Raw genomic sequence first — 25,985 nt, forward strand, 5'->3', positions numbered from 1 at the left:
AAGTGCAAAAACTATGAGCCCCTTTCACTGAAATAGCAGATCATTGAGACAGTAAAAAAAAAGCTGGAAATAGAGTAATAATTCTGTACTTAAGCATATGAAATGTGTTTTGGATCTCTATAATTTGTTTTTCCAAGAAAAGAGCTTACAATGATATAATTTTTTAAAGCACCTAAATGTTCTCAAACTGTCTTAAGAAAATATTTTTTCCTACATCACAATTTCACTTTTCCAAAGAAGTACTTTTGTTGCTCAGAAAATAGTTTTCAGATGATTAATGAAGATCTGATTTCTAAGCCATCAGAAATACAACAAATAACAACTATAAGATAGAAAGATTTTTTCCTTATAGAAAAGAAAGAAAAGTAACTGTTTTAAGAATATATTTTGTTTGTTTTCCATCCATTCAGATTGACAAAACTGGTGATTGGCTTTGGCCAATAAACTTGGTAGTGAGTTTTTTTTTTTTTTTTACACTATTTTCCTTCAAATATTGGCACTGTAACTGCTAATCTAAATATTTCCTATTTTTGTAATGTCTTCCAGTTATTCAGATTGTATTAGAAGAAAGGAATTACATAAGCAGGAACATGGCATTAAACCCTAATCTAGCTCTTTCTGGCATCACAATCCACAAAGGGCTCCCAAGTATCCTTCTGTGAAATGTGTGGTAGGAAAAAGTGTGGACTCTGTAGTCAGAGAGAGAATGCTTCAGATCCTCATCCTCATTTGGACAAGTTACATAATGTTTCTAAGGCTTGGATGTAAAATGTAAACACAGACCTTGCAGTATTAACCAGATAATGTCCCTAAAGTGAACGTGATGTTATAGATGCTCAGTGCATGTTATCAAGTATCTATAGTAGCAGTAGCAGTAGTAGGAGTAGGATTGTGCTATAAGAATTTCAGCAAATGAGTCCTAGGTTTATCCTCCAGCAGGGAGCAGAAGCCAGCTGAATCATGATAGCAAGAATATGAATATGCAAACAGACCCAGGAAGGTAAAATCTTCCTCTGTCCCCCGGCTCTCTCTCCACTCACCTGCCCAGGAGCGCTGTCCTGGCAGCAGGGTGCCCTGTGCGTTCACCTCATGTGCAGCCTTGAAAGACCCTTTTCCTGTCGGGGCTCAAGGCAGTTTCATTTGTAAAATGAGAGCTGTACTAATTTGTTTCTAAGTCTCTAAGAGATAAAGTCACCCGTGTCTCATTTCCAATTCAACCAGCTTCTAGCGTTCTCTGTTCCCAATTCTGCAAGCTGTTGTTTCCATAATTTAGATTTGTTGCCAGCAGCCAAAGTAGTTGGGGCACAGTTAATACTAAGTCTCACCTAAAAACATGAAATGTTATCCTCTTCTTCTCAGCTAATCGTATTGGACACAAAAATTTTGTAATTCTCAAGAATAGATCTTGTTGGTTTAAAGGTATAATTAACATTTTGTTTGTGGTCCAATATTCATTATCCCTGTCTCTCTGTCTCTGTCTCTCTCTCTCTCATACATACACACACCCACATGCATATATGAAGACATGTATATCTGAACATTTCCAAATTAAACCCTACTCCTCAGATATACTGGAGGAGTGGGAGATTTTAAAAATAATTTGGTGGTAGAACTGTCTTTTAAACTGAAGAATCCTTTGACAAAATAAATTGCTGTCTATAATTTTTGTATATATATGTGTGTGTGTATCAGAACTTTTTAAATCTCAGCTTTTATTAGGTGTTATTATAACCCTATATTTTTTACCCTTTCCATATTTTCACATTAATTGGCACTCATAAAAATAAATCATCATAATGACAGTTTACTTGCATAACAATCAGTGCCCAGCACTGTGCAAATGCCATCAAAGAGGAGATCTAGAGACAAAGACAGAGTACTTTAAAAGTCTAATTGGTGCAGTTAACACCCTTGTCTGTTTGTTACTATGAAAATAATGATAAAGATTTTCAGGATTAAAAACCAATGGTTTTGTTTAAGCAAGCTAGAATTTTTCTCAGGCCCCAGATTCCTAGAGATTGTTTCCAAAACAAAAGACAAACATCAGAAGATCTTGTTCACGTATTTTTCAAATATTTTCTAGAATTTATTATTTTTGAAACTTCAAAACATAATATAAATAAAAAATGATGTTAGCGTATCATCTATGAATCTATCTCAGATAGCTATGTGATTTTTAAGGAACATTAAATTTTAATTAGTTTATAGTTATGGTATTTAGAGTTCCTTTTCATCTCTTATCCATGGGTCTCACAGTTCTTCACTGACATTAATCCTCACAGCATACTTCTAATGGCATTTTTATTGTAAGTATATTTAGAGAGCAGATAAATTGAAGCTCTCAGACTTCCAAAGGTCAAGTCATTTATTCAAGTCTATTAAGTGGGCTATTCAATGAACTCAGTATTTTTTATTCTTGATTCACTTACTTTAACAACTAAATACACTCTTTTCTTTGGTTGCCTTGGATCTAACATTAAATAGTCTGAATTAAATTCCTGAAGAATTTGAATATATTATGTTCTGTTTGTTTTCTGGTTGGTTAGCTTAAGATTTTTCTATCACAGAATTTACTCAGTTATCCATTATCCAATACAGTTGTGACTTTCCAATTTAGACTTTAAGAAAAGATATTCAGAGTAAATGAAATAAGTGATTTCTGATTCCAGATTAATGAATAATTCAGGGAAAGTATCTTACAGCAATTCAATCATGTTGCAGGTTAAAGTTGAGACAAATTATTTTTATTAATTTTTCTATTTCCTACAGTTAGCAATTATGTACCTTAGAATTCTAAGAACGCATGACTTTTGTCTCTAGTAATTATAACAATAGGATGCATCCTTTCTTCTTAAAGAAATATCATCATTTTCCTATTACAGGACATCCCAAGTAGTCAAATCACTTCATCCCTGAATATGGTTCGTACATTCTCAGGCATTTTTATATATAAGCTTACTCTTAAAGAGACTTTTCATTCAATTTTACTTGTTAAGTGGAACAAACAGTGTTTCTATTCTTTATGTAATTAACTTTGAGTTCCTTTAAAGAGGAGTGATAAGTTAGTTATAAGAGGTAGTTTAATGTTGACTTGAAATAATCAAGTGTAGTAAAGATTTTTTAAAACTACTTTCCCCCTGACTTCTTTTCGGCATGTTACTTTAGAATTTGATAATAATTATCATTCTACTAAATTCTGTTATTCCACTAAAATATTGGGAGAGGGGAGGAACAAAACGTGAGGGATGGGATTCCTAGGAAAAGGGGTGTAAGGGAAGGCAAGCTGCTCACAGGCTGTTGCAAAACAAACAATAAAGCAAACGTGTTTGAATTATGATATCATCAAGTCCACTTATTTTCCATTTTAATTGAAAAGAGTATGTTTTGTAGAAAGGATCACAAAAATGCTGATTTACTAGATCTGATTCACTTGCATACATAATCTGGGAAAGCTTTTTTTTTTTTTAAACTTCCCATAAATGTATCTACAGATTCACTTGCTGATTTTTTCAATCATCCGTTCAGCCCTTACTCCTAAGTGCCAGGCACCATCTGAGCACTGACATTAAAGCTGTCTCTGCCATCATGGAATTTGCACCTAACTGGGGATGGGGACATTGAATGAACAGTTATACTAAAAAACGGTTACATTGCAGTATGAATGTGGCATAGTAACATAGGGCAGCCCGGCCTAGTGCATAGGGCCAACTAATGCTTCTCTGAATAGGTAAGTGACTATAAGTGAGACCTAACAGGTGAGCGGCGTTTGGCAAGGGGAGAGAAACTACCTCTATGGTGCAGTACTTACAAATTAAATTGCAGACCACCTTGGTCTTAGAATTTGGTTTCTAAAACACTGTATGATCAACTACTGTGGGGCTTTTGTGTTCATCATGGTCTACCTTCTCTCCAAGCTTATGACCTTTAAAATATTAAATCAATGTAAGCCACAAAGCCTGTTCTTGTGTCATAAGCTCTGACCTCTAAATGATACTCTGGATTTTGGAAACTTGTATTAAGAATAAGGCTGCAATGAAATAACGTATTGTGACAATCCTAACAGGTTAGCATCTACCCAATTCCATCTATTTGATACAAGCCCACATTGTGAAATGGATAGTAACCATTTTCCAACTGTGAGATAGCATCAGTGGGATTAATTTATGAGAAACCGAATTTCTTTCAGGATTCCCTTCTCTGCCTTCTCGCCTAATGCAGACAACACATGCGTGCAGTTTATAGTAAATACTAACATGTATTCAGCATTTACTGTCAGGCACTGTCCCTGGTGTTGTGTGCAGAATAGCTCACTTATTCCTCAAAGCAATACTATGAAGGGAGAACTAGCATTTTCTACTCTTTATTAATGAGTAAATGGGAGCACAGAAAGGATAAATATTTTGTCCAGAGTTACCAAGGTGTTTGTGATGGAGTTCAGCATCAAAACCAGACAGTCTGATCTGACTGCACAAGACTCTGGTTCCACCATTGAGAATGAGGATCTTAAATTCAGAATATCTCAGCTCTGCCATTCAGTATTTGTATGACCTTGGGCAAGTTACCTACCTTCTCTGAACCTTAGTGTCTTCGTTTATCAAATGAAGATTATAATATTTACCTCAAAATTTAATCAGAAAAAAAAGTAATCAATGTAACTTTTTAAAATATGTTAAATATTTTTAAATAAAATATTAAATAAGGACAGACTATGTTCTTCTCTGTTTTAGGGGCATTAATAACTCCATGACTCAGAAGTCTCTTGGGTGTATAAGCAAATGTTAGTAAGAACTATTATTTCTTTCTACGACTCTTCAAAGGTCTTTAGAATTTTTCCAGTTGGACATAACCACTTAATATTTCTATTAATAATTAGACACATTCTCTTCCCAAGAAAAAAAGGGAACTTATCACTCAAACTATACATAGATCATTAAGAACTATGCTTTAGGAAAGAAGAAATTAGCTGGGTTTTAAAACTTTAAAAAACGGATATATCATTGAAGGCACATTATGTTGCAAGTCCTAGAATACTTAACAGAACTACTTTTGAAAAATAAAGGTGTTCCTTGGTCAGAGAACTTGAGAGTCTGGCACTGATGAGGGATTCAGCTTTGCTTTGCTCTGGCAACTAAACCTTATCACTGAGAATCCAGATTCTTTCCTGTCTTCGCCCCGGCCTCCTGGCTGCGGCCTTCACCCTAGCGCCTGCTCTCCCCTTGGTTGCTGGGTGGCTGCTAGTCACGCCTGGGGATTCATTCTTTCCTACCAACATGCAGAGCGTGAATGAGTGTTTTCCCCCAAACATCCCACAAAACTTTGGAGTTTCTGTGTAAGTGGGCACACAGAGGTCATGGCCTCTCCCTCCTTCCCTGCCTATGAAAATGCCAGACGCTGATTAGCTACTACCACTGCGATTTCTTTTCTAGCCGTCCCAGTTCCATGGGAAGTTGCAAGAATTGTCACTAATTTTCTAAGCTAGAAGAGATTTGTGTTAACACAAGGAAGCGGAACAGCTATACTATATCTGATTTATCCCAGTGCTAAGAAACTCTTCCACTTCACACAACCCCCTTTATCCTATTTTGATTATTTCTTCCCCCAACAGAAGACTTTGTTCTTAATCTTTTTTGTCCCCATGAAAATACACACGGTGAATAATTTTATATATATGGAAAAGACAACCCTATGTGGCACCGTGCTCTCTGGCTGGTGTTTGCTCATTTTGGTACCTTTTATAAGTTATTTCAAAATGAAATGCTGGATAGTGTTTCCTTTAGACCCAGGCAAGCAGTGATTCTCATCTTGCCTGCTCTGTTCTTCCTGTGTGACCCTCCCCACAGTGTGAGGAGTCCAGAGGGCCAAGGAGGCATGCCTACTCAAAGCCCAATCTCCCCACTTCTGAATCCTGTCCTAGGCACCTACGACCTAGGAATTCCTGCCCCAACTGTCCTGATTCTACTTTCAATGCCTGTATTGGTCTCTTCTCCAGGTCCATATTCCCATGAGTAACCACAAACTGGCATGTGCACACCTGAACCTGTGTGTGACCTTGGAGCAGCTATCGATAGGGAGCTGTGGGCAAAGCTTGCAGGCTGTGATATTCACACACAACCCCCCAGGCCCTTGCTGGTGAATAATAGGAATAGGGTTGAGAAAAGAAGGGAGGATATTAGCCCTGTGGGGTCATCCATGTGTACTTCTGCCCAAACCTGACCTTCAAATCTTAGGGGTGTGCTCAAGGCACATGATTTTCATTTATGTAAATTTCACCCAAAATAACACAACTTAGCTGTGTTCTGTGAGCACTTAATTCTTAGCTATCTCTTTGCATCCAAATTTCTCTGTTCAAATTGTATTTTGTACGTTTATGTCTACATTAGCAGTACAAAAACTAAAAAGTCTTCACTAGCAGACTTATTTCTGAAATAGTCCATACCATAATATTATTGATACAATTGCCATGTTTACTTATTTTACAGCTTTAGACATTTGTATTTATTTATTTTTTAATAACGTTTATTTACTTATTTTGAGAGAGAGAGAGAGAGAGAGAAAACACAAACAGAGGAGGGGCAGAGAGAGAGAGGGAGAGAGAGAATCCCAAGCAGGCTCCACACTGTCAGCACACAGCCCAACGTGGGGCTCCATCCCCAGAACCCTGAGATCATGACCTGAGCCAAAATCAAGAGTCAGATGCTTAATGGACTAAGCCACCCAGGTGCCCCATAGACATCTGTACTATTTTTAAAAAGCATAGTGGATGTTTGGTTACTAGGTTTAGTTTAGTTATGACTTTAATCACTTTAAGACCCATTTCAGGAAATTTTCTGAAATAGAATGTTTTTATTAAGCTGCTAGCTGATAGACCTGTCAACTTACTACTCATTAGTATTCGTATTACCAATGTGGACAAGACAGATTCTAATTTTAGGAAGTGATTTTGCTGATTAGATAAACAAGACAGAGCCCTCTACAGGACATATAACCAAACCCACCCAGATTTTCTGGGTGTTCTTTGACCAAGTTACAAAGCTTCCTCTGCCTTTACGCAAGAAGGAGGAAAAGAATTAGAGATTGAGCATGCAAGCAGAAGCCTTTTAGAAACTTCTAAATCATTTTACATTAGAGAGAGTGAAGCTGAATGCACAGGGTGGTCTAGGAAGGAGGAAAGGAAGGAGGAAGGTGAGATGGAAAGGGGAGATGAAGAAGCCAGCCAGATGAGGAAAACCACCTGCTCTGTGATGTGACACCTTCCCAGGAACACCAGATATTCAATCCTGAACTCACAAAAGGCCTGGGGAGAGTAGGGTTCTGGAGGGAACTGGTGAGGAAAACTGACTAAATCCATCTGAACTGGTCTGGGGCAAAACAGAGATGAACCCCAGCAGAAGGGTCATGGGGAGCATATCACGACTTCCTCCATCTGTGAAATCGGGCCTGGAGCAAAGTTTAATCAGGCGTCTGTGGAATAAGGAATCACTAGGTGACATCTGTAGTCCAACAACAACAACAAATAATAATAATAATAATAATATGTGGGTATCATGATTTCAAGAAAATTTTCTTTTTTTTTTTTTAAATTTTTTAACCTTTATTTATTTTTGAGACAGAGGGAGACAGAGCATGAATGGGGGAGGGTCAGAGAGAGGGAGACACAGAATCTGAAACAGGCTCCAGGCTCTGAGCTGTCAGCACAGAGCCCGACATGGGGCTCGAACTCACGGACTGCGAGATCACGACCTGAGCCGAAGTCGGACGCTTAACCGACTGAGCCACCCAGGCGCCCCAAGAAAATTTTCTAAGTAAATGAGGTACCTCGTTTACCAGAGGTAAATGACCACACATACAAGCTCCGAAAGAGTCTCGTGGGAACTTTGGACGACATGATAATTCATGGAACCAGCACTGCACCAGCTACTGCTCACCCTCCATTTGAGGCACAGGGGTGCACGAAGGAGCAGAGAGAAGAATATATGGAAATACATAGAAGGGCCAGTCTCTGTACCCACAGGCAGAACTGTGGCAGCCTTTGGTGCTCTAGGCACCTTTCCTCTGACAGAGTACTGGAAGAGCTCAGGAGCATGAGCCCCTTGGAAGCCGTGAAAGTTCTGCTCATTCAAGGCATCCTGCCCCTCACAGGACTCCTTCCGCCAATGCACCCCACCCTTCACTTACCCCAAGCTGTTCCTTTGCCCTTCAATTCTGATGTTTCAGACTAACCTACGTGACTGGAGAGGTCACTGTTGGGTTAACATCTCTCCCATCTTTTTCCTGGGCCCCCTTCTCTTTTCCCACCATTGCCTGCCTTGCTGTAGCTGAGACAAAGAGCCATGTCTTGCCACCATGCTTACAGGTTTTTCCAGTTTCCTAGAAGAGAAGTCTTGCTGTCTCACTCTCTCCCCAGGCCTATAAGCTGCACATCTTAATGTGGGCTTAATGAGTTTGCTTCTCCTGTATTCATTCCTTTCTCCAACATATATGTACTGAACAATTATTATGTTTAAGGTACCATTTCCAAGCAGTGTAGAAAGAGGAATGAACAAAATAGAGCAAGTTCATATTTTAGGGTGGTGAGGGGGTGGGGCAGGAAATAGGGTCACCGAATAGTATACAGGATGCCCAGTTAAATTTGACTTTCAGATAAACAACCCCTAATTTCTAATATGACTATGTCCCGTTCGGTGTTTGGAATATGCATAACTTGAAAATTGTGGTGTTTATCTGAAATTGAAATTTGAGTAGACGTCCTGTATTTTCTTTCTGAAACGCGGCATTCCTAGTAGGGGAGACAGATTTGAAACCGAACGAGTATACCTGGTGTGATAATTACTGCAACAAAGAGAATAAAGTCAGACAGTGGGCCTAGGAAGCGGTGGTGCCATGGTGTTGAGGTATCCAGGCAACCCCTGTGATGGGAGATATTTGAGGCGAGGCTGAAGGACGTGACAGGTGTACAGAATGACACATGACTTTTCTAGAACATTAAAAACATTTAAAGATCGGGGCTAGAACTTTTATGCTATAGTATCGTGCTGTAAAATGCTACATTTCTATAAATTTCAAAATCTGTAGGTCATTTTGTATCCACCTTCGCCCAAGTTGGTGTTCATACTCATTTGTCATTAGGAAACTAGAGTAGAAATCTAAACTAGAGTAAACTAGAGAGAAAAAAATAGGAGTGGAGAGGGGCGCCTGGGTGGCTCAGTCGGGTAAGCACCTGACTTCAGCTCAGGTCATGATCTCGCAGTTTGTGAGTTTGAGCCCCACGTCGGGCTCTGTGCTGACAGCTCAGAGCCTGCAGCCTGCTTCAGATTCTGTGTCTCCCTCTCTCTCTGCCCCTCCCCTGCTCATGCTCTGTCTCAAAAATAAATAAAAACATTTTTAAAAAATTAAAAAAAAATAGGAGTGGAGAGCAGAAACCCCATTTTCTTGACTTTTCCCCAAACGGTTATATCTAAATTTATTTACTTTGAAAGAAAGAGAGAGAGCACAAGCAGGGGAGGGCAGAGAGACTGAGAGACAGAACCCAAAGGTGCTCTGCACTATCAGTGCAGAGCCCGATGTGGGGCTCAAACTCCTGAACCATGACATCATGACCTGAGCTGAGATCAAGAGTTGGACACTTAATGGACTGCGCCACCCAGGCACCCCTTCCCCAAACAGTTGTATCTAAAAGTCCCTGTTGGGTGTCTCACTACTTTCAAAGAATCCTCCTCTACCGAGTGCTATGTACCCAATTGCTGCCAAAGCCATTGAGACCCTGAAGCCTTATATAAGGGACAGCCACTTCGCACCATGACTGCCTGCAGAAGGGGACTAAATGTCTGTTCTGCTCACTCCTCAAGCCTTTGAGATCTCTCTATGCACTGTGACAGTCAAGAAAAAAGGTCCAGTACACATCAGTGTTTCATATGGGTTATCAGTGACCATTAGTCTTTATTTTACTGCCTGTGCACACCAACACCCCAACCTCAGAAGTAGGAGAACGGCCTTAAGACTGATGCTATGTTCGCAGCATAAGGAGAGTCAGTGATATTATATCACTGTGACTGTTGTATGCTGACAGATCGTAGCTACACTTATGTGAGCATAGCATGACCTATAGAGAAGTTGAATGACTATGTTGTACATCTGAAACTAATATGATGTTGTGTGTTGACTGTATTCAAATAAAAAAGTCAAAAAATAAATAAAAAAAATAAACCTGAGGAAGAGCTAAAAATCCCAGAGGGGGGGGAAAAAAAAAAGACCAATGCCATGTTCTGATCAGAATAATTCTTTCCACCCATTACTGGTCCACATTCCTTGTAGTTATTTTCCTCTCCTGTTTGGATGAGTTCTTTTTGAAAATGCAGTACTTAAAATCAGTTTTGACAAGTGAATGTAAAATTTTATTATGCTGAAAATTTTAAGCTACAGCTCATTGTAAATTCCCATTGCCAGAATAGAAAACAATTGCCATCAGGTAAGCAATATTATCACTAAATGACCTACTTCCCTTTAACACTCAGTCTCGTAAGACAACTGCATTCCTTTCTTTCAGTATTCTTTCAAGTTGACCCTGATTAGCAGCACCTGAAATAATCGTAGGAGTCTTGAGTGATGTCTTACATTAGGGTTATAAAGAGCATTGGTTTGAGAGAGAGTGAGAGAGAGAAGGGAAGGAAGGAAGAAAGAAAGAAAAAGTAGCAAGGCAGCTTTCATAAAAGTTTTATAAAACTTTCATAAAAGTTGAACCCAACTTTTAGCTCAAATACACATGTTGTCATTTGGGAGTAATACATTGGGAATAGCTTTAGAATTTAAAATATAATAGAGAAAACTTTATCATTCTACCTGAAGTTAAGATGTTAGCTTCTGGTTTTTGTTATTACTCTCTTTGGAATGTCCTTCAGTATTTGTGAAATGCATTCAGAAATAGAGAGATACAGGGGTGCCTAGGTGGCTCAGTCGGTTAATTGTCTGACTTCAGCTCCAGTCATGATCTCATGGTTTGCGGGCTCGAGCCTCACATCCAGCTCTTTGCTGACAGCTCAGACATATTTATAGAGGTGTTTGTTTTAGTTTATCTTTAATGGCGAAAATTAGAAACAACCTAAGTATTCAACTATTTGGGACAGATCAAACATATGATCGCACCTGACTTTGATGGATGATAAACTGTTCATAAGACAATCATGACTACTATGTGAAAACAAATATGTGGTATTAAATAATAAAAAAAAATAAGAACATCAAACCATGTAATAAGCTTACAAATGCTTGAAAATATGTAAGCATAAATAAAAAAGACTGGAAGGAAACAGGACAAAATGAAAACAATTTTGATAGAATTGGGTGCATAGGGTGATGGAATTATAGGTGCATTATTATTTTAACAATATATAAAATTTTTAAAAAGAGATCAAGTTTTAGTCCCTCAGTGTTCATATGTTAAGGAGGATGTTAAGCAGATACCTAAGCAACGTCTCTCTTCCTTGCTTCAAAAATCTCAGCATGTGTTTTGTTCAGTTCCAGGGGCTTAACTACTTTTTTTTATTATTATTCTGGCTACCATGGTTATTCTTTGAAAGGCTAAACAAAGTTCATATTGTTTCCTGGCAGCTTCTCTTATTTGCATTAAACCATGAGTTATGATATTAGTGCATCCTGTTGTCAATTCTTTGAAGAAAGCAGACTTGATAACTCATCTTCTGTTACATAGTAAATGATAGTCCTCTTTCAGGGTGTATTTTATTTCCAAGTTCTTACTCTTTGCCACATACAAATAACCAGTCAAGATTTTCCTATAATGGTCATTGCTCTTCTGTCAACATTTTTGCCATTTATCCAAGGAAAGTGCAAGAGTTACAATTATACTGTAACTTTATATACAAAGCAGAAGTTCTTCCAGGAAGTTATGACTTTAGTAAAATATTTTTTTCTCTTCTAAAAGGATAAATAGGCTTCCTATTATTAGTTTATCTGGGAGGTTTACACAACTCATCTTTATAGAAGTTATAGTTAAGTCAGGTTTCTATACATTCTGTAAGAACATTTATAACTGAGGAATATAAACCAATGATCATGAGGATAGAAATACTCCTTTGCATCCTCTCCCAATTTCTAAATACTTTCATTCATTCAGGAATGCATCGTATTAAGAGCACAACCTCTTAAGCTAGATCATGAGAGTTCAAATCTTGGCTGCAGTCGTGTAAATCTAGAAGTTACTTAACCTCTCTGTGCCTTAGTTTCTTCATCTGTTTCATAGAGATAAGGTAGTACTTACCTCATAGAAATTTGTGAGAATAAGTTGATAAATGTAAAATTCCTGGCACTTAAAATGGTACTATTATTACTAATGTACATGTTTGTGAAGCTGAGAGCACAAATACAAAAATGGCACAAATTCTGCTCTCCAGGTGTCATAGAAAACTCACTTAAAAATCAACTAAGTCTGCAGGGAACCTAAAACTGCTCTAAAAATAGTGTTGTTGTTGTTGTTTTTAAATCAAGTAACAACTTTACTACCTTCAGTGGAAAGAAGAAAGCTATCCCATTGTTGGCGCACACAGTAAAGAGCTTTGGGAATGTTTGTAAGTGAAAATGAAATTCTAGTTGATCTTACTTTGAGCCACATGGAAGCATTGAGAGCCAGAGTATCTTACCTTTGCTTCTGGGCACTTTATGGACTTGTCCTCTTTAGAAAGCAGTTGCTGGTTCAGAGCCTATGAAACTGGTAGACAACCTCTTCTTTCTTTTTCTTTTTTTTATTTAAAAAAATTTCTTTTAAGTTTGTTTATTTATTTGGAGAGAGGAAGAGAATCCCAAGCAGGCTTCGCACTGTCAGCTGACAGTGTGGAGCCTGATGCAGGGCTTGAACTCACAAACTGCCAAGATCACGACCTGAGCCAAAGTCAAATGCTCAACCAACTGAGCCATGCAGGCACCCCTACAACCTCTTCTTTCTAAAAGGGGAAACTTTTCTGACCTAGTAACCACCATCTTTTTCCCAAATGCCTATTTATTACTCAAGATGACAATGAGAACCACAGTTCTAAATGTTTTATTCTAATTATTTTTTACAGTGAAATTGAGAAACCAAAACCATTTTTACTTTTCACTCTGTGTCAAATGTGTCTAATTTTGCAGGTGTTCAAAGATGTGTGTGTGCATTCAGCTTTAGACTGATTAAGTCTCATAATAATTTCGTTTTTATGTTTCTGAGCTGATGAACCACTTAAAAGTTCTCCATCAGGAGAGATTATGTTTTCATATATCTTTAACTCATTCCACAAATGTTTATTTATTGCCTACAAGGTACCCAACATCATGCTAGATACTCATTTCCGTTGGTAGGTTGCTTCAGCTTTCTTAATGAAGAAAAGACTGAACCAAGGAAATTAACATGTTTTATTCTTGGTCCTGAGCACAGAGAATTTTGGACCAAATGAGCTAACTTGTATTTACATTAGTAGTCACTTTTTTTTCTTCCTACTTCTAGAGCACTGCTGGATAGCTATATCCTTTACTGATCTATATAATGTATGGATTTTGTCTATTTTATTTAATAGTATCTATTTTTTATTATGAGGGTGAGCCTGGGTTGCCTGGAACAGTAGGACAAAACGGAATACCAGGGCCAAAGGTTAGTACAAATAAAACCAAGCAGAATCATTTGAGACATGAGTTTTCATTCAACTGTAAACTGGAACTTTTTTTTTTAATATCCCACTGATTTTACTTGGATGGAATATTTGTCAATAGTAAAATATGCTGCAGTATAGAACTTTGTGACTAGTGACTAAATTATGTTTGTGACTCTCATTACCATTAAAAATGCAGAAAAACAAATAGAATAAGATTGTCAGAATCTTTATTCTGAGATACGTCAATAACATGAGAAGAAGCCCGTGTTTCAAATATGCCTGTTGTCATTTTGCTATTTAGTGAGCATATTAAAATGTAGGCCATGTCCATACTGCCTAAAGTGTGTATAATATTTACAAGGCTTACTAAAGATGATTTCACAGTGATACTGTGGCCTTTCTTCAATATTTGGTCATCTCCAACACTTACACAACATAACCAGTTAATCAAACAAAAAGTAGAATAAAGATGTGGCATGTGTGAGAGTTTTTTGAGATTTTTATTTTTTTTTAAGTAATCTCTACACCCGACATGGGGCTCAAACTCAACAATCCTGAGATCAAGAGTCACACGCTCCACTGACTGAGCCAGCCAGGCACCCCACGATGTGACACGTTTGAAATTTTAAAATGGATGCAGTCTGAATTACTAAATGGGGAAAAAATGTAATGAGGATTTTGGGGGGTTGAAAATTTTCTTTGTTTTTTGAAGAACAAATGAATCTGTTAAATATAAAACGATTGGTGACAGTTCAGTTTAAACCAAACAGGCAGACAAATCCCAAATCCTTTGATGAGTGAGCATCCCTTGAAGTACATAACTAATGTCTAATCCCGTCAGCTGTGCTGGTGTGTATCCATACCCACAGATGCCTGTCAGCTGATTTTACAGATCACATTGCTATTGACAGGCGCCTAGGACAGACCTAAAATTTATAGACCTGTCCTTTGTCTTGCAGCAAATATTCCTTCTGGGACTACAGCCATTCTCCTGTCTTCTCCTCTTTCTTGCTTCATACTAAAAAGCCAAATGATAAGAGTTAATGCTTAATGCACGTTCTCAGTACTGTTCTTCTGTTGCCTAGCAACCATCAGGATGGATGTTGAGCAGTGAAAGGTGGCCAGAAATCTGGAAAGCCAAAGGGTCAGGCTGAGTCCCAGCAAATGAGAAGAGTCTTGCCTCTAAATTGATTTTGAGTGGCTTTTAGTTTAGAAAATACACAATAATCACCTGAAACCATTTTTTAATGCAGTTTTATCTGATGGCAAAATTTACTGATGCTTTTTTCATAAGAGGAATATTATCATAATGTGTATGATTTATTTTAGAATTTTCCCACTCCATCACCTATGCCTTCCTGGGTAAAGTAAAAATAAGGATTCTCTTCAAAGCACAATTTAGCATTTTAGTCCTCATACTGTCCAGGAAATAATTTTGAATAAAGACATTCTCCTGAACTCACTTCAACTCTGCTCCATTCTAGTATTTTTCCTGAAGGTACCAACTCCTCCTAAAATACTCCTGATTTGGATCATGCTAGTTACCAGCAGGTTGAAGGGAGTTCATGACACCGTGAGGAGGTCCAAGTTTAGGACTGTGTTTATGATCATGTTTGAAGAAGATAGATTGGGGAACTACACAGACCCTAGACCCCTGCAATAATCCAGACACTGGGGGCTCCTTTGAGCAGAAGACCACGAAAGGATGTGTTGGCTCCCCTTATTGATTCTGAGTTTGGGCAGGTTAAAACTTGAAAACGAAGAAGCCGCTCAAGACATTAAATTGCCACCACACTGGTCTTAATGCCCCCAAAGCTGGCTTCTGGAAGATAATCTTAAATATCTTTCTTTAGTCCTTTAAAAACAAAGAATTAAGATTACATTTGATATTGATATCCATGCCCAATTCTTCAAGAAACTCATCTTACTATTTGTTTTCAATACAGCAATTCTATATTGCCAAAATAGAAAATGTCACATATAATTTGCTTAGTATATTCAATATCTCAATTTGTTTGGTGTTGTTTAATTGGGTGTTTTATAATTTAATGTGTCACTCAATCTTTGTTCTTTTGCTCAGGGAGAACCTGGAGATCGAGGAGAAAAGGTAAGAATGATTCTGCCTGTAATTATCTTTTTTCCTCCCTAAAGAGAGACTAAACCGAACTTATTTAAGTATGGATGGCTAGATAGCAATAGATATAGATACATAGATAAAGATAGACATAACAACCACTGTTCTTGTCAAACTGTTAATTAGTAGAAGGAGAGAATAGTGTAGTTCTTATGTTTGGACAGAGATTTGGGTAAAATCGTTTAAAGAAATGGAAGGAAAGGGAGCAAATTTAAACATTCTATGTCAAGCTTTTAAATGGTTTTCAAAAATCCCTAGGCCTGCAAAATTTGTTTTGCCTACTTGCTAACACCACTCCAATACTTTTCTAAGCATCCACATCTCTCCCTACTGCTTCTTAGGTCACTAAGTTAAGGGGATACAGATGTTTACCTGCAACAAATATACTGGGAATTGCCCCACAAAGAATTCCTATAAAAAATAAAAAAGAGAAACAAAAGGAGAAGAATGCCATATGTTAAATTTCTCACAGTCGTCCTTCCTGACTACTTTTGCGGGCGTCCTGATTATTTTTAGACTCCCCATGCATATTGTGGTGCTAATTTTCCTGGTTTTCATGCTATTTACTTTAATAGTGTTTGAGAAATGTGCTGTCTGCGTAGGAAGCTACCAAGATACTACATCTGATCCGATATTTCTGACAAATTAATACTATCACCTCTAATCACCAAAGTAGTTAGTACATCTAAAGATCCAACAAACTTCTTGACTATAACTGTATTATTTGGCACTGTAAAACAAAAATTAAAAAGACATTTATTTAAATGGAAGGAGAGCAAACCAGAGGGGAGAACTCACTCGACCCCTTCATTTCGTGACCACTTGGAGCCATTCTTCCTAATAAGAAAGTTTGTTGTGTCTGTTTTGCTTTTTAATAAAGGGATTGCCATGCAATCTTTTTAAAAGTATGCTAGTAGGCTGACTATCAAAGGTCTCTCATAATAGATTATCAGTACATTTATTTGGCATCCAACCAGTTTATTGTAATTAACTTGAAATTAATTAATCATCAGATGACTCTGTTGTGTAGAAATTAAGGAGGGAAAAGGAGAGCCAGCGCCGTTCCAGGGATTCATCAGATAGAGGGGTTCCGGCTCAAGGGCCCGTGTGGGGTGTCTGGCACCACAGACAAATGCCTGAGCAGTTAGCTTCATACATATTTGAAACAAGAAAAGAAAATGGAGAGAAAAAAGTAAAAGTCTCTCTTCCCTACATCTCTTCCCTCTCCCTTGGAAACCATCATCAATACCTACCTCTCACTTAAAGGAAACTTTTAAATGATGGAAACGTGACCTAATATGAAGCTAAACAAAAGGGCATTCCAGCCTGTGGAATCTAGCAACAATAATGCATTGTTATTGCTAACGGCTATCATTAGCAGCTCATGGTGTGTCCCCTACTGTCCTAGTTGCTTTACACACAGCATATTGTTTATTTCTTCTAATCCCATAAAGCATTCTTGCCCTTACGTTACACATGTGAAACGTGATGTAGGGAGAATTTCATTTGCCCGGTAGGTGCTGGAGCTGGGCTCAGTCTTTCTGGCGCCAACGTCCATGATGTTTCCACTATAACATGCTGTAAGACTTAAATTAAAGAATTCGGCATTGAAGGAATCAAAGCATGGATAATGAGTGAAGGACTTTTTTTTTTCCCTAATGCATTGCTTTGTGGCGGAAAGGAGATGTCAGTGAGGGAGGAAGCACAGGAAATCTCAAAAATAAGCAAGAAAACATAAAGTCTCCAATTTATTTTATTGTAATTATAAAAGAGAGAGTTTTCAAATAAAATCGAAAACATTCATTTCACAAATGCAAAACACAGAAGTGCAGATAAAATAATCTTCTGTCCACAGGTCTTGAGGGCTGTGTCATGCATTTTGAAGCTTTGGAGATTTGACTTGAGCTGAACCTGAAGACAGAGTAGGATTTACACAGAGAGAAGGGAAAGGGGAGGGCAGGAACCCAGGTGGCAGGAATGGCAGGAGGAAGGAGACAGAGGTGGTAAGGCATGTGGCATATTGAGGGAATGGTCAGGAAAAAGGCTTTCTTACAGTGGCTCTTTGAGTAGAGGAGAAAAGAGATAGAGTGAAGGAGGCTTTAAGTACCAGCATGAGCTATTAGAAGTCAGAGAAAGTACTGCTTTCTGTTGATATCATAGAGTAGTTGGAAACAGTTCAGCTGTGTTCATTGCAATAAATTTTATGTGGGCCAGTTGGTATCAGGCAACTGCTTAAGTCAAAATGTGTCAGTTCTACAGAATATCCTCAAGAGCTTTTAATATATAGTGCATATGAAAGCAAGCTTAAAATAATGAAAACTATTCTGTGTGTAATCCCGTTTTCCCCCCTTAGGGAGATGCTGGAGAGAGTGGCCCCAAAGGTGACACAGGCGAAAAGGTACAGTTTGTGAAATATGAAAGGGTATGTGTATGAGCAAGAAATCTATTCCATGTATGTGAAAACAGAAGATTTTGAGTGAGGAAAGAGACTGATAGCTTAATATGGTAAGATGAGAGATAATTCTATGAGTTTGGAAAACATTTAAATATCCAATTTATAAAGATGATCATTCCACAAGCTCTTAGCTACAAATTTAAATATTAAAAAAAATTTTTTTTAATATTTATTTATGTTTGAGAAAGAGAGAGAGGCAGACTGCAAGCAGGGGAGGGGCAGCGAGAGAGGGAGAGATGAAATCGGAAGCAGGCTCCAGGCTCTGAGCTGTCAGCCCATAGCCCGATGCGGGGCTCAAACCCACAAACTCTGAGATCATGACCTGAGCCAAAGTCGGATGCTTAACCGACTGAGTCACCCAGGCACCCCATAAATATTTTTAAAATAAAATGGGATGTCACAAATTCTAGATAATGTATAGCTAGGTTTCTAGTAACATGGCTTCCATGGAATAAAACCATTTATTCATGTGTAAATGGGGCACTACTCCCTTGATACTCAGAGATATAAAAATACAGTTTCTAGGGGCGCCTGGGTGGCTCAGTTGGTTAAGCATCTGACTTTGTCTCAGGTCATGATCTCAAGGTTTGTGAGTTCGAGCCCCATGTCAGGCTCTGTGCTGACAGCTCAGAGCCTGGAGCCTGCTTTGGATTTTGTGTCTCCCCTTCTCTCTGTCCCTCCCATGCTCATGCTCCGTGTCTCTGTTTCTTAATAATAAATAAACGTTAAAAAAAATGTTTTTAAATAAAATAAAGTTTCTAAAGTGATTCCATTTGTTGCAATTTGGTTAGAGAACATGTCACAGGATTGGGATGAGATTTAAAAGTATGAAAGTAAATGTCATTTGATTACAGCCTCTAATGCAGTCTTGAAAATTTGCCTCAACTTGAAATCTACTAAATTCAGATATTTTGTCAGCCTTCTCATTCACTTTTTTCATCTTTTAAACCATTATTAGTGTTTATATTACAGTGGTCTTGTGGTTCATCTTCCATCCTCTTTTCATACTGCTCTCCCCATCTATCATTATACCTTTTGTTTGGATTCATACTTTATAGACATCTCTGACATAGGAAGGGCCTTTTATTTCACTTGTGCTGTATGCTAAGAATTAAGAAAAGAACTTTTAAGAAACTGAAAATAAAATGGTCAGATTTTAATTAAAATCAAGCAAAGTAATTGAATGATTAAAAAAAGATTTATTCATTTAGGCTCACATTGGAGAATAAAAATATTTCACTTTGAAAATTATTACAGTGCAGATGGTTAATGGTTAGTCATAAAAACATACTCATAAAATAAAGAGAAATTTATCTTTCTCATTCTTATAAATATTAATATAAATATGGCATGGATGATGGTAGGAATGAATTAATGTCACCAAGTAGCAATTATGTTTGTGTTCAAGGAGCAGTCCAGAAATTAGAGTCGACCCTCAGTTTCTTATAGACCAAGGTTTCTCACCTTCAGCATTATTGACATATTGGGCTAGATAATTCTTTCTCGTGGGGGCCGTTAGATATTTAACAGCATTCCTGGCCTGTGCCCACTAGATACCAGTAGTTGTGGCAACCAAACCTATCTCTAGACATTGCCAAATGTCCCCTGAGGGACAAAATCACTTCTAGTTGAGAAGCACTGCTATAGACCCCTTTTATATACCTGTCAAATTTAATTATCATGCGGCAATAAAATATGGCATGAATATGTTTAATACTTAATAAGACCAATGATATACCTTGATGACTCTCAAAGTCAGCGTTTCAACCCCCAGAAATATAAACCTGGATATTATATTTAACTTTTTTGTTTATACTCAAAACCAGAGGTCATCAAGCCTTTCCTGTAAAGGGCCAGAATATAAATATTTTAGGTTTTCTGGGCCTTGTGGTCTCTGTCACAACTACTTAACTCTGTCCTTACAGTGTGACAGCAAGCATAAACAATATGTACACAAATGAGTATGGCTGTGTTCCCATAAAACTTTATTTCTGGACACTGAAATTTTAATTTCATGTAATTTTCATGTGTCATGAAATATTGTTCTTTTCATTTTTTTCTTAACCATGTAAAAATGTAAAAACCATTCTTAGCACATGGGCCACACAAAACTGGAACTGGCCCACAGGCCTTCGTTACGAGTCTCTGCTTAAAGAAAGGAAATCTTCTAAACAGAGAGCAGTTTTTTTGAGTGAAAAAAGTTTATGCCAAGTCTGAACAATACCTATGTGGATTTATGTAGAGAATTTTATGCTTTTAGAAGTTGCATTTAAAGCTTCATTTTTAGAATGTAGACCAATAATTGTTTCTTTAATCACACATTTTTAACATTTAATTTTCCAGTAGTAAAGTAACCTTTTTCTTTGAAAATTCCAAGTTCATCTCAAAGGAATACTGTTTTATATTAATGCAAATCATTTACCATATTGACTCACACATAGTAAACTCTCAATAAATGTTAGCTTTCTTACCACATGGAAATTGAAATCAACTAGACTGGTTGTTTTCTTTTTTATCAAGAAGTTTTACTAGTCAACTGAAATTAAGTACAAGAAATCCTTCAGTTGAAACGGAAATCATTTCTATAAACTTTCAATAGGTCTAAACAGGGGATTGTAAATAGGAATGTGTAACGTATAATATGTAATCTGACCTGTAGCATTCATCCCGAGAATGCCGTAATTGGAATATAATTTTTGATGTGTTTTTTTAAAACATTTCCTGCTTCTGTTATATGATTTGTTTCCAGTATGTTGGAAACAGTCTTCTCATGGCCTTTGGGTTCAGTATGTGAAACTCATTCATCATGTACCAAGTTCTAGATGTAAAATCAAAAAATGCCTTTTTTTTTTTTTTTTTGCCATTGATGTAGTAAATTACGTCATTGATTCATTTTAATAGGATTTTTTTTTTTTTTCCTTTTGATCCAACTCAGTGCCTTTGGATGGTAAAGCAATCTAAACCTTTCCAGACTGGTCATCTGGAAATGCTGTGGAACTGTAAAAACCACTAGGCTGGGTTTTGTCCGTGGCCAGCAACTGCCGTGCACTCTAGGCTTGAGAGTGTCATGCCAAAGAATGATTTCAGTCATGTGTGGAGTGACTATGCAAAGGTTATGTTCTGCTCTTTGGAGTGTTAATGCCACCCAACAAATGCAGAAATGGATTTGTTATCTCTTTTGGTCAACTTGAAAGTAGGTGTTTGTGCAGCACGCTGAATGGTTTGACCATGCCACTCTATTACTCACAATTCAGTCTGCAGATTCAGAAGCTCTACCTTCACTGTCTAGCAACAGCCTCTCTGTGCCTTCATTTTCACTGCTCCCTCAGTCTCCATTCCTGTAAACACACTGTCTTCTTAGTTTATGCCCACATAGCATCTTTGATTTGCATCCTCTGAGCCTTTCCAGAATCCATGCCCATATTTGGAGCTACCAATCAAATTGTCTTTTCTTAAAATCATGTGTGAAGGCCTGTCTCAGAGGGCCCCCATCCCCACTCACCTCCACATTGCACCATCCTGGGTCAATGCAGGGCCCTCTCTAACTTGGCACATATGGTTCTCTCACCTTACAACACTCTCTGTCCACTCCCTCCTCCATGTTCTATTCTTCAGTCCACTGAGACCTTAATTTATAAGTCATTTCCCTAAGGCAGCCTTTCGGTCTCCCCCAGATTGGTTAGGCTACCTACTCTGTGCTCCCATAGCACTCTTTAAAGTACCTTTCATAACTGTTATTGGGATTTATTACAATTCCTTTTTCATTGGACATCCGGCTTATTGGAGAAGGAAAAACAAATAAACAAAAAACTATATGATGCCAAATTATTCCCAGCATCAATCCATGTTCCTGGCATATAGTTGTAAGATAATAAATATTTATTGAATAAACAACCTTTAAAATTTTTTTTTCCTTTCAACTGTTTTTTATTTTTGTGGAATGGTAGATCTCTTTCCTGTGACAAGCATTTGTTTATCATGTCTTCTGGCATATAAGGGGCACAGAATATCCTAAACATGAGAATCTCTTCCTACCCCAGATTAAAAAAAAAAGAAAAAAAAGGAAAGTATTTTTCATGCTTTCAACCAATAACATTTTTGTGTACATATATTAGTATGTGATTATCATGAGCACAGGTCAAGGGCAGGGATTGTAACTGCATTGCTTCCTATTCTAACCCAGCTCCTCGCATCCCTGCAAACAGCTGGCACATAATGGGTGCTCAACAAACATTTACAGAATGAATTAATGAATGACAGAAATGTCACCATATTCACTTCATTTATCCACATAGACTTTATTAACACATGCATAAAGTTATATACCAACTATTGTATTTGAAAATTAGCATGACCAAAACCAGAAGCTCTTTGTGTTTGAATGATCAATGGTAAAGCCCAATCTATTTATCTCAAGTGTCTCCTCAAAGAATTTTCCCATTTGTGACTTACCCTGTTAAAACTTGGGTTTCCAGACCAGCTGACTTATGAAGCTAAGAGTCTACTTAAGACATAGTTGGGAGTGGAAGAGAGCCAAAGCATAAGAGACTCTTAAAAACTGAGAACAAACTGAGGGGGGTGGGAGGGTATTGCGGAGGGCACCTTTTGGGATGAGCACTGGGTGTTGTATGGAAACCAATTTGACAATAAACTTCATATATTGAAAAAAAAAGACATAGTTGGGTTTTCCTACTGTAATTCTGCATTTGCTCTCACTTTTGCAGAAATGAGGATTATGAACACTGACTGTTTTATTTCCACTCCCTGCAGCATTATCCTTTAAAATGTTTAACTTATATCTGGCTTTCAGCAGTTGTCTTGCCACTTAAAAGTTAGAAAAATTCCTCAAGATTTCACAGTCTAAGTTTTTAAAAAGAAAATTAAAATATCACTCATAGTCCCCCATCAAATGAAACTGCTCCAATTTCCACAAATAAATCAGCCTTTTAGGAAACTGTCCTTTTCTTTCCATCTACTTCCTATGAGAACTAAATCTAGTCCTTATTCTCATTTGTGGATTATCCAGCCACTTTCCACTAAGACACGAAAAATAAAAGGTTTTAAACTGCAGTTAATACAAGCAGCTTCCTTTTATTTACAAGTTTACTGGAACCTTTATGCCCTGTTGTCAAAATGAAATAAACCAATAATTCTTATTCTAATAAAAAGAACATGGCAATGGAATATAGGAAGTCCAAAATTCACTTATCCTCTTGTTGCTTCAATGTCCTTATCTATTATATGAAAATAGTAATATCTGCCCTATCTCATCAGAGTTTTATGAGGTATAAATGAGATGAGGGAAGGGACTTAGCAAAGTCAAAATTGCCTTTAGGAATACAAAGGTCTTATTGTGCAAACTATTACAAACCTGATTCATTGGTGTTGATGGCTTTCAGATTTGATTTAGTAGAAATAGAAGTAAGTATTATTTTATTAGCCACATTTATTTCACTTCCCATTTGGAACTCAATCGAATGTTAATGATTAGAAAGAGAAATCAGTATAATATAGTATTTAAGGTCCTTTTCTTATGTTTTGTCATGTTTTAATTTTTCCTTGGGTTAAAACAATTACAGACATCACAGAGGATCACATATATATCAGTTTCCTCAGTAAGCTAATTTATTATTCCCTTCTTTTTCCTAAGCTTGTTTTCCTTCCTAAATTTTTTTCATTTTTTTTTGTTTATTTATTTTTTTGAGAGAGATAAAGAGCACAAGCAGGGGAGGGGCAGAGAGAGAGGGAGAGAAAGAATCCCAAGCAGGCTCCACACTCAGCACAGAGCCCCGCACAGGGCTTAATCTCACAGACCATGAGTTGGACACTCAACCTACTGAGCCACCCAGGCGCCACTTTTTCATTTTGATCCTTGACTGCTGACTTATTTAAAACATTCTCTTTGGGATTTGTTCATTTATTCATCATATATGTATTGAGCATATACTATGGGCTAGGCACTGAATAAAAATTGACACTGAATCTGCCCCCATGTGGCTGATTGTCTAATGAAGGGACAGACAATAAGTACGTAATTATGGAGTGAGCTATGCAGGACATGAACAGAGTCAGTGTGAACAGTAAGATGTGGATGTAAGGGGCATAAATCTTAACTTGGTTGGTGAAGGGTTCTTTGAGGCAGAGCCACTTAAGGCAAGACCTCAAGAGAGAGAAGATGCCAGCCTGGAGAGGGGGAAGGGATTCAGAGAGGGGGACAAGTGCTCCAGGCACAGAGGCCTGAGGCCTCATCTCTGTCTCTGAAAGAGAGCGATGAGGAGCTTCCTAAATCCAGAACAAGGAACTAGACCCCTGGAGTTCCTTGAGCACTTGCACAGATGTGACAGCTGAGGAAATCCAAGTATGTGCCTTCCTCCTTATGGCTGTTCCTATCTTCTTGACAGTCTCAAATGGCTAAGTTTTCTCCCTGTTTTGCCTTGTAGCATGTTCAGGGACAAGGGGCTAGAAGGAGCTTAAAAATCTAGGCCCATTGCTGGCTTCATTTCAGAAATAAGCAACATTCTTAACTAACCTCCCTATTCTTTTCTACTAATCTCTCTGCTTATTTTATAGCATATTTGCTTTGAAAATGTAGTCACAGTCACCCTCTGTGAATTCCCAAAGGAATACATCGCCTTTTAGAAAACCAGATTCTATCTCAAGATTTTCTCTCAGATCGTACATGTGTCCCTGCCACCCATGAGTCATCCATCATCCTGTAATTTTCTGGTGACTGCATCACAATGAAATAAATGTAAAGCTAGAGAAAATGTGCCGGTCATAACTGTGACCATGCTTCATGAGGAAAACAAACTGACCTGCTACGTGGCTTTTTCCAGCTCGACATCATTAACCCTTTGACTTCATCTGTTGAACCCTGACTTTCTGAAGACCCAGAGGGTCAAGGAACTCCCAGTAACTGATAGCCCGTGACATTAATAGATTCCAGAAATAGAGAAAACCAAAGTTCCAGGTCTCCAAATTATAATTTACTACTTTAGAACACACTTTTAGCACTGTATCAAGGGAAGAGATACATATTTGTATATTTATATTTACTTTAAGGAATATAGTCGTTAAGTATTTTGCTTTCAAAATAAACCCATGTTTTTAGAAAGTGTATTGTTTACCTTGGAAATTGTTTACATCTTAACAGCTGATATGTTGATATCATTTTATGGAGCATAGTCAGGCCCGTTAGTCATGGGGCTCCCTTTGAGTGCCATGTCGAGATGGTTTTCTGTGTGTTTGTATGTTTCCTATTCTCATAACTTGTGGAATAATCTCCCACGGGTTTTGTTTTAGGGTGACCCTGGATCATCTGCGGCAGGAATTAAGGTAACTATAGCCTTGTGAGTGTTTATACCCCAGGAGTTACAGTGTTGAATTTTATAAGTCTCTGCTTTCTCTTCTTTTGTTCCAAGTTTGATGGTTATAACTGTTTTTATTCTTCTTCAATAATCAGCTTCCAAACACAACAGGGAGTATCTGCTAGAAATCTGGTAAAGGCTTAAATAAGAGGTCTTGCCTTCACTTGTCTCTGTGATTGGTTTTTATGGAAATGTGGATTCATATGTGAGCTTTAGTTATGTCCGCAGCAAAAAAAAAAAAAGAAAAAAAAAGAAAAAAAAAAGAAAAAAAAAAGTTCCTGTCTCTAGTGAGATATAGAGTAATAGAATAAAGTGAATGAAACACATATGATCAAGGAGACTAGGCTGTCTCTGTGAAAGTGTCCAGAGGCCTGAGGTTTTGGAAAATTGTCTTAAGA

General features: G+C 37.6%; 1 protein-coding gene across 1 annotated transcript in view; it reads left to right on the plus strand.

Moving 5' to 3' along the window:
* The window catches only part of LOC116738055 (collagen alpha-1(XXV) chain-like), a 71,625-nt gene that overhangs the window by 19,096 nt on the left and 26,544 nt on the right, over positions 1-25,985 (plus strand). The window contains exons 6-9 of the mRNA XM_032593070.1: positions 13,577-13,630; positions 15,712-15,738; positions 18,119-18,163; positions 25,523-25,555. Of these exons, the coding sequence (XP_032448961.1) occupies positions 13,577-13,630; positions 15,712-15,738; positions 18,119-18,163; positions 25,523-25,555 (159 nt within the window). The remainder of the gene's footprint in view (positions 1-13,576; positions 13,631-15,711; positions 15,739-18,118; positions 18,164-25,522; positions 25,556-25,985) is intronic.

This window comes from Lynx canadensis, chromosome B1 (genome assembly GCF_007474595.2).
Source record: "Lynx canadensis isolate LIC74 chromosome B1, mLynCan4.pri.v2, whole genome shotgun sequence".
In the NCBI taxonomy this organism is placed as follows: Eukaryota; Metazoa; Chordata; class Mammalia; order Carnivora; family Felidae; genus Lynx; species Lynx canadensis.